Source organism: Rhinopithecus bieti, unplaced genomic scaffold (assembly GCF_001698545.2).
Source record: "Rhinopithecus bieti isolate Rb0 unplaced genomic scaffold, ASM169854v2 scaffold_56806, whole genome shotgun sequence".
NCBI lineage: Eukaryota > Metazoa > Chordata > Mammalia > Primates > Cercopithecidae > Rhinopithecus > Rhinopithecus bieti.
This window is the reverse complement of record NW_016823424.1, coordinates 950,169-964,176: the sequence shown is the minus strand read 5'-3', so window position 1 is coordinate 964,176 and position 14,008 is coordinate 950,169. Positions and strand designations below refer to the sequence as shown.

The window sequence follows — 14,008 nt, the reverse complement described above, 5'->3', positions numbered from 1 at the left end:
GAGTTGTTGCTTTTCATTTGTTCAGTTTTTTACTTTCTGTTAGAATGCAGTGATGGCTTTCAACCTCCTGACGTGCCAGACCCCAAACTAAAAGTCCCTCTGGTCTCTCTTGCTCTTTAAGTCGGAGCTGAGGTTTTCTACTCTTTGTTTCCCCTCTTTGCTGATGCCTGCTCCACGGGGCTCCCCTTGATCACCATCAAAAGATCAACAGTTATTGTCACACAGACATGCAAACGTCCTTCTCATGCTTCCATCTTATTACAGATACATGAGTCTGCCATAATTCTGGGACGAAAATGACATATGCCCCCCACTAAAAACTGAAGCTCAATCCGGGTCCACCTGCAGAGGAGGAGTCCTCTCTTCAATTCCCAGTAGTCCTACCCATCATAACTACACTCTGGAGTTCCCATCAGACAAATAAGTTGTCCTTATCTTCCCTTGCAGTGTCCCTGAATGGTGTGTGACGTACCTTCTGATGCATTCTGCATTTCTGCACTGCTTTTCTTTGCTGTCTTTGCCTTCTTTTGTTCTGTTGAATAAAGCAGTTTGAGAATATGAACTTTTCTGTTAGATTGCCTTGCTGACCATGTGCTGGTTTAGAAACATTCTCATCCCACAAACATTCCTCATCTTCGAGGAACTGCCCCTCTCCACATCGACAACTCACCATGCTCCACACCCTCCTCTGTCAGTCAGAGATTCTGTAGGACACTCTGGGTGGATGATCACCAATGTTGTATAAGCCCCAAAAGCTGTTAGGACAAGTTTCCGGTGTGCCAAGCGAAGTCTGTTCTCCTTCCCCAACTGAAAAGCTCCAGGACAGCAGGCTACTGGAAAGGTACCTCACCAGCCTCGAGTGAAGGTCAGCTCTGAGAGGCCAACTAGATGCAAGCTGGCTTGAGACTTGGAGAAGGCATTGCCATCCCAGTCACTTGTGAATAGGGTTGTTCAGACAAAATAGAGAATGCCCAGTTAAATTTAAATTTCAGAAAAACAACAAGGAATATAGAGTAAGTATGTTCCACATGTTGCATGGAACATACTTATACTAAAAAATTATTTGTTGTTTATCTGAAATTCAATCTGAACTGCACATTCTATATTTTTGTTTGCTAAATCTGGCAACCCTGACTGTGAAGTCATCCTGCCTTTATGTGGAATCACAGACAAGGGCACAGGTTGTTGGGCTACTGCTTCGGATTTCTCCTGTAAGGGGCAGACAATAGACAAGGACCAAGCTTAAGACCCTTCCTCCAAATCATCCCCGTTAACTAACCCATAGGTTGCTTAAAAGTTTTGCTCAGTTTCTAACTATTTTTGAATTGTTGAGCTATATATCATTACTGATTTCTAATTTAATATGCCATAATCATGGAACATAGTCAATATGTTTGCAATATTTTGAAGTGTATTGAGACTGTTTTATGGCTTAGCATATTACTTATCTTTGTGTATGTCGTAAGTACACTTGAGAAGAATGTTGTTGTGGGTAGTGTTTTGTAGTTCTTTGTATATTCTGAATACAATTTCATATATATATAAATTATGTCTATATATAATATATTATTTTTATATATTCAAAATTTTCCAGGGCTGTGGCTTACTGTTTTGCTCTCTTCATGCTGTTTTATGAACAAAGTTTATCAATTTTTTAAGGTAAGCTTTTTTCTATCCTATGTAAGAAATTTTTGCCTATCCTCAGGGCATAAAGATATCTTCCGTTTTCTTCTGAATGAATTATTGTTTTACCTTTCACATATAGGATTATAATACAACTGGAATTGATTTTTATCTATGGGATGAAGTAGAAATCATAATACATTTTTCCCATCTAGACAGCCAACTAACCTTGCACCATTTATCAAAAAGACTATCCTTTCTCTATTGCACTGTAATAGTACCTTTGTTGTAAATCAATTGAGTCAATATGTAGTTTGCTTCTAAATACTATANTATATATAATATATTAATTTTATATATTCAAAATTTTCCAGGGCTGTGGCTTACTGTTTTGCTCTCTTCATGCTGTTTTATGAACAAAGTTTATCAATTTTTTAAGGTAAGCTTTTTTCTATCCTATGTAAGAAATTTTGCCTATCCTCAGGGCATAAAGATATCTTCCGTTTTCTTCTGAATGAATTATTGTTTTACCTTTCACATATAGGATTATAATACAACTGGAATTGATTTTATCTATGGGATGAAGTAGAAATCATAATACATTTTCCCATCTAGACAGCCAACTAACCTTGCACCATTTATCAAAAGACTATCCTTTCTCTATTGCACTGTAATAGTACCTTTGTTGTAAATCAATTGAGTCAATATGTAGTTTGCTTCTAAATACTATATACTATCTCATAGGTCCATTTGTCAATCATTTCCCAAGTACCATACTTTCTTAATTACTACAACTTTTTAATAAGTTTCAGTATCTGGAACTATAAGTCTTTCAACTTTATTCATCATTTTTTCTAATTTAATTTAAAGTTCTGGGATACATGTGCAGGATCTGCAAGTTTGTTACGTAGGTAAACATGTGCCATGGTGGTTTGCTGCATCTATCAACCCATCACCTAGGTGTTAATCCCCGCATGCATTAGCTGTTTATCCTGATGCTCTCGCTTCCCCCAACCCCTTTGAGAGGCCCCAGCATGTGTTGTTCCCCTCCCTGTCTCCATGTGTTCTCACTGTTCAGCTCCCACTTATAAGTGGGAACATGTGGTGTTTGGTTTTCTGTTCCTGCATTAGTTTGCTGAGGATAATGGCTTCCAGCTCCATCCATGTCCCTGCAAAGGACATGATTTCATTTCTTTTTATGGCTGCATAGTATTCTGTGGTGTATATGTATCACAGTTTCTTTTTCCTATCTATCATTGTTGGGCGTTTGTGTTGGTTTCATGTCTTTGCTATCGTGAATAGTGCTGCAGTAAACGTGCATGTGCATGTGTCTTTATAATAGAATAATTTCTATTCCTTTGGGTATATACCCAGTAATGGGATTCCTGCGACAAATGGTATTTTTGGTTCTAGGTCTTTGAAGACTCATCACACTGTCTTCCACAATGGCTGAACTAATTTACATTCTTACCAACAGTGTAAAAACTGTTCTTCTTTTTTAAGGTTGTTTTGACTAGTTTAGCTCCTTTTCATTTCCTGTCTTAATTCATTTTGTGCTGCTATAATGGAGTAGCTGAGACTGGGTAGTTTAAAAAACCAAAAATTTATTTCTCACAGTTCTGGAGGCTGGGAAGTCCAGGATCAAGACACTGACAGGTTTGGCTGTCTAATGAGTGCTACATTCTCTGGAGGGGAGGAATGCTATCTCCTCACATGGCAGAAAGCAGAAGAGCAACCTAACTGAACCCTGTGTGAAGCCTCTGAACTCTGAAAAGCCCCGTTTCTTAGTATCATCATGTTGCAATATCCAAATTTTGGAGGCAATACATTTAAATCATAGCATTTCAATACAAATTTTAGAATAGACTCATCAATTTCCACAAAACATCTGCTAAAATTTGATTGAAATTGCATTAAACCCAGAGTTCAATTGGGAGAAATTGATGTATTTACATTATTAAGTTTTCCAATCCATGAAGATATTATGTACCTTTGTTTATTAGGTCTTCTTTAATATTGTCAATGGATCATTTTAGTTTTTTGTTTTACACATCTTTGGTTAGGTTTATTTCTAGGTATTAGATTTTTTATGCTGATAAAAATATCTTTCAAATTTCATTTTCTAATTGTTATTTTCTAGAGTACAAAAACATAATTGATATTTGTATATTGATTTTCTGGTGACCCTGATAAATTCACTTATTAATTCTAGTAGTTTGTAGATTATTTTGATTTTCTATATATACAATTATGTCATATGTGAGCACCTGCAGTTTGCTTTTCTTCTGATCCTGAAGATGCTTATTTCTTTGTCTTGCCTTATTGCAATGGCTAAGATCTCCAGTATAAAGTTGAACAATTGTGGTGGTAATAGTTATCCTTACCCCCTTTTTGCTCAATGGAAAAGGTTCATTTACTATTAAGTATAATTTTTTTTTGTTTTTTGGGATGGCCATTTGATTTCTCTCCCTTTATTCTATTAGTTTTGTGTATTACGTGATTTTTAAAATATTAAACCATCTTGACTGCACTGATGTTTGATTGCTGACAACTTCTAAGCAAGTCCCTTGCTTCTCTTTCCTATTATGCTCATATCTGCGAAAAGCTGATATGAAAACCCAGGTGTTCCGTCCTTTGGCACTGATAGCAACTTCCACCTTCAAACCACATGCAGGCCCCACCCCTAATTACCATTAAAAAAAAACTGATGCCATAAAAATCCCTGCTCACTCAAGCAACTTTTGGACCAGCTTGGAAGTCCTGCCTTGCTTTCCTCAGAAAGCCTTATTATTTGAGTTAAATATCCATTCATCCCCTCTTGGAGTGTGTGTGTGTGTGTGTGTGTGTGTGTGTGTGTGTGTGTGTGTGATGCCATCAGTCTCAATAGCTAAACGAAATTTTGGGTGGCTGTCCATCTTGCCCCTGGAAGGTGGTCATGATGTGACAATCAGTACTGTGAGCCTGCTAGATGTCTAGACGATGACTGCTACCACCAGAGTCTTTTCTTCCTTGCTTTGGCTTCCAATCTAGCTCTGCTGTCTTGCTCTGGGCTGCTGTGTGCTGACTAGGAGGCTCTTTGAGTTGTGTTGCTGCCTGCTGGCAAACTTGCACTTTGAGCTGTGTTGCTTTGCACTGCATTTGCTGAGTTCTGCTGAGCCTCTGTTATAGATTTAACTGACCCAAATCAGAAGTTTCAAAAATTGGCATTTAAAGACAGGAGTATAGGATTGGGGGCCCTCTTAAGGAGGCCCTGGATCATGTTTATCAGCCCAGACCTATCTGTATGTCCCATATTGAATTGTATTTCTTGCTTCCAGCGCAAACTGGGACTGATGCTAAGCTCAGGGGAATGGAGACTGTTGATTGTGTGTCTCCAGCAGGTGCTGGCCCTCATTCTATGGAGTTCTCAGGGAAAAGACGGATATGTGGTCCCTTAAAGTGGTCACTCATGTGGAAGAAGAACAGTTACTATGTGGCATGCTGAAGCCACACTCCTAAAAACAGATGGTGGCCAGGTGCAATGGCTCACGCCTATAATCCCAGCACTTTGGGAGCCCAAGGCAGGAGGATCACCTGAGGTCAGGAGTTTGAGACCAGTCTGACCAGCATGGAGAAATCCCGTCTCTACTAAAAATACAAAATTAGCCGGGCATGGTGGTGCATACCTATAATCCCAGCTCCTAGGGAGGCTGAGACAGGAGAATCGCTTGAACCTGGGAGGTGGAGGTTGTGGTGAGTCGAGTTTGCGCCATTGCCCTCCAGCCTGGGCAACAAAAGCAAAACTCTGTAGGAAAAGAAAAAACAAAAAACCAGAGGGCTTACTAACCAGCGTCCTGTAAAATGTCTTGGCTGCCGTTGCTGCTGTTGCTCCTGTTGCCACCGCTGCCGCCGCCTATGCCTCTGTTACCAGAAAAGATCCTCATCCTCTGGGTTCTATGGAAAAACACGCATGGCACAGCCAAAGGGTTAATTCAACTATTTCCATGGGGGAGGCCTTGAACCCTGACAATACAGATTTGAGGCTCTTTGGAGGAATAAATATATAAATATGAGCAGAGTAGAGAGAATTCCTTGCCTGCCAAATTATATTCAGAAACCACAAGAAAGAGAGAGAGAGAGAGAGAGAGAGAGAGAGAGAGAGAGAGAGACTTGAAAACGGGGAGAAGAAACAAAAAATTAAAACAAAGGTCCATACTTTGATACAATTGGAAATCCGAAATTGGCTAAAATAATTTATACATCTAAAAGATAAAAAGGCATGCAGCTTGTCTTGGTGTCTCCACCACATAAATTCTTTCTTTCACATCTGCTGACATACAATAATTGACGATTCTTCATGGCCTTAATCCATACTGAAGCTCAAATTATACTTATACTTGGGGATCCTATCAAATTTAAACAAGGTACCCCTGTAATCTTGGGGAAGTTACTGAACACAAAATAGAGAACAAACAGGCATGCCTCACTTTAATTAGCAAAACTACTGACTTGCTTAAATTTCCCACGATCATAGCATCCTCTAAAGTATCCCACAGTGGGCATGGACAGTCTGACCCAATAAGTCATAAATTAAAATTAAATCAAATCCTTGGCATTTATAAGTTGGTTTGACAAAATGGAACACCATGGGCCTCCCCAACCCCTAGTTAAAATAGTTAATATGCCCCAGTGTGAATTAAAACAGGACCTTTAAGGAGTGAAGTCCATTAAATAGGATCTATTTAGAGAAGGGTTGTTTATGTCCATTGTTTTTTCCATCAACAAGCTAATTTGGCCTATTTTTAAACTTGGAAAAAATGAATGGTGCCTCACAGTGGATTACCACAACCATAATGTCATGGTCATGCCTACTAAGGCTCCATACCCAACATTATTGGAATTATTGACGTATCCAATCGGCAGCTGGTAGATATTTCCTTCTTATGGATTTGGCTGTCGAATATTCTGTTGAGTGCCCATTGCAACAGCCTCTCAGTGACAACTCGCTTCACCACCAAGGGCGCTTGATGCAGCTTTCCTAGATACTCAGGAAGTGCCTCAATGAGTCTGCCATGACATGCAATTTTTGCAGTCAAGCTCTTAAATGCATCTGACTTTCTCCAGGAGCACAGATATGATTTACATTGCTGAATCCTCCTCCAAAGAGATGCATTTGATACACTCATTCAGGACATATAGATACCAAGGAGCTCAGAAAAAAAGGGTGTGCCATTGTCCCACAGATCATGCAAAGTCCTGCCACCTCCATTAAATTTCAGAAATTATTTGGTAAACCAAGAGCTACTCTATCCCTGACACTGTCAAAAAATAGCTATCGAGCATCTTAGTGCCCACAATTTTTAGAATAGGCCCAACATCTTTTAGGTCTTTTGAGGTCCTGAAGGCAACGTATTCTTCATTTACAAACTTTACTTAAGGCCAAATATGCTGCTACTTGCAAATCATCTCACCTTGCATAGGCCCCTCTTTAACAAAAGGCTCTAAAATCTGTCTAAATTGCAGTACAATGCACACGCCCACTAATGCCCTCCAGAGACTCCTTCATTGTAGAGACTTTACAATCTCTGTGCTTCTTGGAGTCTCGGGGCCACCCCCGATAGCCACTTTCCCTTAAATGTTATTCCATTCTCCCTGTGAATCGTCAGAAGAACCAATCACATCTGGGTAGACTGACCCTCATGGTATCTCTAGGCTGATTGTAAACCTAGGAGAAAAACAATTCTGCACACCAGCTTATATTATAAAAGCATTTTATTGAACACACTCTGGAGGTAGTTAGAACCAGAACAAAATTTGGGATTGGGGTGGGGATTCTATTTTGACAATTTAGATTTGGGAATACTTTGGGTTCTTGTGTCAGCAGGGACCATGCTGTGGGAAACCTAAAGGCTGATTTGAAGCAGAATATAGAACTGTGGCAAGGAAGACCAGGGGCTGGGAATTGGGTTCTCCTGGGAACCAAAGAATGTGGTTCTGCAATGGGCTTGGTCTAGACTACTCTCCAGAAAAGGATAAAGCATGGCTTGAGCAACTGCCTAGAAGAGGCAGTCTCCGTGGGCTGGGTTGCTGCACGTGGAAGGCAGTGACTTGCAGCAGACTCTTAGCTCTTGAAGCTCTTCCGGGAGGAGGAGGTGGTGGAGACAAATTTGACGCTGGAGCTGCTACCCCCACCACTGCCAAAGCCCACCCCCATGCTTCGGCCACTGCCTGCACTGAAGCCAGAGCCCCCCACGCTGAGCCCACCGCCTAGGCCGACACCCCCACTGCTGCTGGAGTAGTAGCTTCCGCTGCCACCTCCGCCAAGACCTCCACCGAGGCCGCCGCCAAGACCTCCACCGAGACCACTGCCATAGCCACTGCCACCGCCATATCCAGAGGAGACACTGCTTGTGACAACAGCTGCAGGGAAAGGAGGGAGGACTCAGTGAGACCATCTGCCAGGCTGATCCTGCATGGCCCACTTATTTGATCTGCTAGTGCTGGAGCACTCTACAGGGCCCCCTTTATAGAGTAACAAGCAAGGCCCAGAAGAACTGTCATTTAGTTAAGGTCCCTAAAAAAGTGGGTGAGCATAAGAGGCAAGGTGCTAGGTACTGAGGGGAGCTAGGTACTGAGGGGAGTGAGGTACTATAGGGAGCTAGGTACTGAGGGGAGGGGAGCTAGGTACTGAGGGGAGGAGCTAGGTACTGGGGGGAGCTATGTACTGGGGGGAGCTAGGTACTAGGGTCAGGGCAGGGGATAGTGTCCAAGAAGCATAGGATGCATGGCTTACCCTTTAAGAGATAAGACATGAACCACATTGTTTCCTGTCCCAATCTGTCCTTCCCTTCCACCACCCATACCTTACTAAGTGTATTATTATAAATTACCATATGCTGAGATGGGAAAGATTTGGACCTAGAAACAGCAGAATTTTGAGTTGGCCCTAAATATATCCCATATTATTGTTGTTGTTAACGTCTGTTCAAAGCTACTTACAGATGTTGACTGGTCCAACTCCTTCTCCACTGAGTCTGAAAGGAGAAAAATTGAATTAAGGGTTAACAGCTCCCAAAAAGACAGCATTAGTCTATGTGGCTAACTCCCATCCTCATGATTCGAGTTCATTCCATAAGCCAGGAGTCTGTATGCCCAGAAGCTGCTTAAGTTAAAGGAAGGGAGAATTCTCCCAAGGGACTTTCCAATGAAGAGGGATTGACCTAGAAACAAGTTGTTAGGAAAGAATTATAATTCACGTTCTCCTACACCCACCATAGGGAAAGCATAAGAGATACGGGAAATATGATTATGTCAAAAGCAGTTTTTGCCTTGTAGGAGTTACATTCTGTGAGAGAACTTGGCATGGACAAAAATTCCTCAAACAGAAAGTAGTCAATGGGCAGTGTCAGAGGTTGAAGCAAACCATAGTTTGGCAATCCAAAGGTAGGTGAGTTTAACTCAGCTGGAGTAAACATGAAAGGCTTCCTGAAGGAAGGGGTACTGGAGGACAAGTGGGGATGGAGGTGGGCATGATGGATATTGAGGCTGAGCAAAGAACGTGGGCAAAAGCAGAAAAGACACAAGTGTCAAGACATGTTTGCTGAGTTGCTCAGGTGCCTGGAGGACAGGCAGCACCCAGGAACACTATATTCAGCCATATGGCCACGAGTCAGACTGAAATAGTATTGATGATGTGTCTTTATCAAGCACAAGTCACTGATCACGTGTGTGTGTTGTACACCCCACAGTGGAGCAGCTTCGCTTTATCAACTGAGGGCCATCTTGAATCTTGAGTTCATGCTGTCTGCTCACCTGCACTCCTCGCCCTCCAGCAGCTTGCGGTAAGTGGCGATCTCCACATCCAGGGCCAGCTTGGTGTTCATGAGCTCCTGGTACTCACGCAGCAGCCGGGCCATGTCCTGCTTGGCCTTCTGCAGGGCCTCCTCCAGCTCGGCCAGCTTGTTTCTGGCATCCTTAAGCGCCAGCTCCCCACGTTGCTCAGCATCCGCAATGGCGTTCTGCAGGTTGGCGCACTACAGACAGAAAGGAGGAGAGTGGGGTTGCTTGGGTAGCTGAGCTGGGCCTGAGGTGTCTCCTTCTGAGATTCTGGGTCAGGCAAACCAAACTATCATGAATCCCAGACAGAAACCAGTACATCATGGGTGGCAGGACATTGAAACACTGGTACTGGATCTGGCTCCGTGTGTTTAGCAAAAGTAAAACAAAATAAACAAAACAAAATAGATGTCCCTTTTAGAGCTCAGGCCCCCTCCTTGCCCTCTTTCAATAACACCTTACCTGTTTCTTGACATTGTCAATCTCGGCTCTCAGCCTCTGGATCATCCGGTTCATCTCAGAGATCTCATGCTTGGTGTTACGGAGGTCATCGCCATGCCGGCCAGCTGTCTGCTGCAGCTCCTCATACTGATGCGGCCAGGAAAGATAAAACATTCTGTTTATATGAGTGGGAAGAACTTTCCCAAAGTTCACAGGCAGTGAGTTCTAAGCAGTGGCAAGTAGTCTGGGGCTGGTTCAGGCTCTTCCAAGGTCGAGCCAGTCTGGTGCTTTTGTTCTCCTGGAGACACTGGTATGAGATTCAGAGTGAGATTCTTTCTCAGGTCCTTGGGTTTAGATGGAAATTGTCTACAGGGCCATTCCTATAAAACATCCCAATGGGCCTCAGCAGGTTCCAGGAACCCCATCCTTAGTGTCATCATGGCCTAGAATCCTAGACATGGGTGTGTCCCCTCACTCAGGAGACAGTCATCAAAGCACCCACCTTGGTCTGGTACCAAGATTCAGCTTCAGTCCGGCTGCGGTTGGCGATCTCTTCATACTGGGCCTTGACCTCGGCGATGATGCTGTCCAGGTCCAGGTTGCGGTTGTTGTCCATGGAGAGGACCACGGAGGTGTCAGAGACGTGCGTCTGCATCTGGGACAGCTCCTGCAGGGAGTTTTGGAGTCAGTCATCTGGTTCTGTGTTATGTTATTTAAGGTCAGTTCCATTCAAATCTTCCACTCATTGTGATTTGACAACTTGAGGAAAAAAACCCACCCATGTGAAAAATTTAGATAAGTTTCTTACCGCATCAAAGAACATCTTCATGAAGTTAATCTCATCCATCAGTGCATCGACCCTGGCCTCTAGCTCCACCTTGTTCATGTAGGCAGCATCTACATCCTGGGGAAACAGGGATGGTTGGCACCGCACACACCCTACTTAAGTGAGCACCATGCTTAGAGAGCATAGCTGCAGGCTGCTGGTTCTCTCCCACCCACACGCACCTTCTTCAGCATCACAAACTCATTCTCAGCAGTGGTACGCTTGTTGATTTCATCCTCATACCTGTTGGTGAAAGGGATGGAAAGTGTTTGTCAGAGAATAAGCAACAGGTAAGGAGTCTTTATTTCACAGTCAACTGTAAGCCTACTTTTGCAGTGGGAAGGGGCTTCTCCTCATAGGCGGAGAGGGAGGGGACACTGGTAGCATGGGCCTCTGGCCAAGGTCCTTCCCCATTTAAATACTGCTTTCTCTGTAACTGCCTACTATACAGTTCTATTATTGCTCTAATTCAGTTGTTTCAAGCAGATTCCTGCAGAAAAGCTGCGCTGTTTCTCCCCCGCTGCATTACCTAGTCAATTTCTCTAGTGTTCTTTTTTGAGCTTTCAGAGGCTTAAAAAAACAAATAAACAAACAAAACTAAATCTAGCAGCCTAGTTGCTGGTTCATAAGACTAAAGAAATTATTTGAGCCACCAAGCTGGGTTGTGTCACCAGCTCCTGCTTTGAGACAAATCTATCCAAAGGCCCATGTACCGGAGAGGAAAGCCCCAGAGAGCAAGCCTTACATCAGGGCAGATTTCACCAGGTAGTGCCAAGGGCACAGAGCATGTTGCTCTGGCTGTTGGCTAAGTTCCTTGCAGAGGGCCTGAGCCTGGGGCTGGAACTTTCTAAACATGAGCCTGGCTTGTGTTTTTGTTTGTTTGTTTTAGTACTGGAGGTGTCCATGGAAGGTATATCCTCCCAGTGCCCAAGGAAGGCATGGTAGTAGACTAGTAATGAAGCCTATCTGGTGCCAAAAAGACACCACCCTCCCCTGTGTCCACCCCCCACCCCAACTCACTTGTTCTTGAAGTCTTCCACCAGGTCCTGCATGTTTCTCAGCTCTGAGTCCAGGCGGCCCCGTTCCCCGACGATACTGTCCAGCTGCCTCCTGAGATTGTTGATGTACTGCTCGAACAACGGCTCCAGATTCTGCCTCACGGTCTTGGTGCCCTGCTCCTGCAGCAGGGTCCACTTGGTGTCCAGAACCTTGTTCTGCTGCTCCAGGAACCGCACCTGGAGGGGAGCAGAGTTAGAAGATAGAGAAACTTGGATTTCATGTTCTGTGATCAATTCACTAAGGTGCCTCCCATCTCTTTCTGTCCCTCTGAAGCTTTCCTGTGCACCGTGCCTGGCCCTGGGCCCCAGGAGGGGAGGAGCAGACTGAGACACCCAAAGTCACTTTGCCAAAGGGAGATAGGACACCTATCCAGGGCACAGAAAGCACTAGGAGTGCTGCTTGGAGTGTGTCCCAGCTCAGCGGTGGCTGCAAAGGCACTCAGGCTGTTGCCCATGCGCTTGTCTAACTTCCTGTCCAGTCAGCCCCGTTATATGTGGCATGGAATTCATCCCTCTGTCCAACAGTTGTCAAGAGGCCCTTGTGAGCTAACCTCTGAATGGGAAGAAATAACTCTCCCTTCCCAGCTGCCATTCTAATTCAGAATGCGTCCACAAATCCAGGGCACAGAAACAAATGAAAACACAGAACTGTGCAACTATAAAGGTATTTACACAAAGCCAAGACATCTTCCCTCTTCTCCCTTTGGCATTTACTTCAGACCCACAGTGATTTTTTACAAAAGATCGTAGCTCACCTTGTCGATGAAGGAGGCGAACTTGTTGTTGAGGGTCTTGATCTGCTCGCGCTCCTCGGTCCTCACCCTCTGGATGCTGGGGTCGATTTGCAGGTTGAGGGGAGTCAGGAGACTCTGGTTGACAGTGACCTCTTGGATGCCTCCAGGGGGGCAGACAGGAAAGCCAGGGCCACCGAAGCCACCTCCAAAGCCAGCTCCGCCACCGAGCCCAAAGCCACCACCAGCTCCACCGCCGAAACCAAATCCACTACCAGCACCACCTCCAAAGCCATAGCCGCCTCCAGCACCAGCACCAAATCGGTTCCTGAAGCTGCCACCGCTAGTGCTGATGGATATCCTTTTGGAGCCCCCCAGATTGTAGAGGCTCCGGCTGCCATAGCCACCCGCTCCATAAGCACCCCCAAGGCTGACCCTGCCGAAGCCACCACCGCCACCCCCGGACCGGGACACAGAGGTGAAGCTGGTACGGGAGACAGACGGGGTGATGGCAGAGGCGGTGCTGAAGCTACGACTGCCCCCACTCCGGAAGGACACACTTGACTGGCGAGACATGGTGGCTTGTTCCTGGTGGAGCAAAAGAACCGGGCACTAGTGGGCTGGGAGGTGCTGGAGAGAACAGAGCTCAGCAGGATGCAGAAGGTGGCTCTGTTACCCAGGAACGGCAATGCCCCCTTTTTATCTCCTCCAGAACTGGGCTGGGCGAGAGAGCTGTCGAGCTGTGAATGATTAAGTGGGCTGGGCATGCCTGGGGGGCAGCTGTGAGCTCACCCGTCACACCTGCACAGTGGTGTGGGGTGCAAACACTTTCTTCCTGGCAGGCTCTGCTCACTTAGAAATAACCTTGCCTTGCAGCACTGATCTCTTGGCAGCAAGTTGGTGATGCAGCCAGCAAGTATATCTTCACCATAGAGGCTGGGGGCTGTGAGCACCCTAAGAAGGATGCCAGGAAGTGAGGGGGCATTGGCATGGCCAGTGTCCTGAGGATTCTTACAGGACCAGAGGTATTGACAACCATCCCAGTACGGTACATGCTGAGCATCTGCCCTTCCAGTTTGGGGAAGCTGTCCATCAGTGGCGGGCAAACGATTCCCCATAGTGATCTGCTCTTACACTTTTCCAAGCAGCAGGTTGCTGCAGGGTTTTCCCCTCTGGGAAAGGCAATCTGTAGCCTTATATCTTGGTTATGTGCTAGAGGGAAAATAGAGTTTCATCCTTTTCTGCACAATTTCTTTCTTAGGGAAGGCACAGCTATCCCGGAGCCCACTGGGCAGATCTGCCTGCAAGGTTCAGGCCAGAGAATGTGGGAAGCCCTCAGCGCCCCTATAAACCACTTTGATCTCTTTAGGGCCAGGTTTATCCTTCCATAGCTCCTCCTAACTCAGCATTTGTTCTGCCCTTTGACCTTTTCCTTGCTCTTTGGCCTGGGCAGGACTCTGTGGGGGGCTTAGGAAACCCAGAGATCCCATGGAATCCCTTAAAAAAAAGTCTGA

General features: G+C 44.9%; 1 protein-coding gene across 1 annotated transcript; it reads right to left on the bottom strand.

Moving 5' to 3' along the window:
- Positions 1-7,356: 7,356 nt before the first annotated feature.
- KRT5 (keratin 5) lies at positions 7,357-13,461 on the bottom strand. The gene is made up of 9 exons (XM_017861430.1): positions 12,519-13,461; positions 11,726-11,940; positions 10,888-10,948; positions 10,688-10,783; positions 10,382-10,546; positions 9,901-10,026; positions 9,415-9,635; positions 8,602-8,636; positions 7,357-8,022 (listed from the first exon to the last, which is right to left on the bottom strand). The coding sequence occupies exons 1-9, from the start codon at positions 13,068-13,070 to the stop codon at positions 7,724-7,726; spliced, it is 1,770 nt and encodes a 589-aa protein (XP_017716919.1). The 5' UTR covers positions 13,071-13,461; the 3' UTR covers positions 7,357-7,723.
- Between the last annotated feature and the right edge of the window lie 547 nt (positions 13,462-14,008).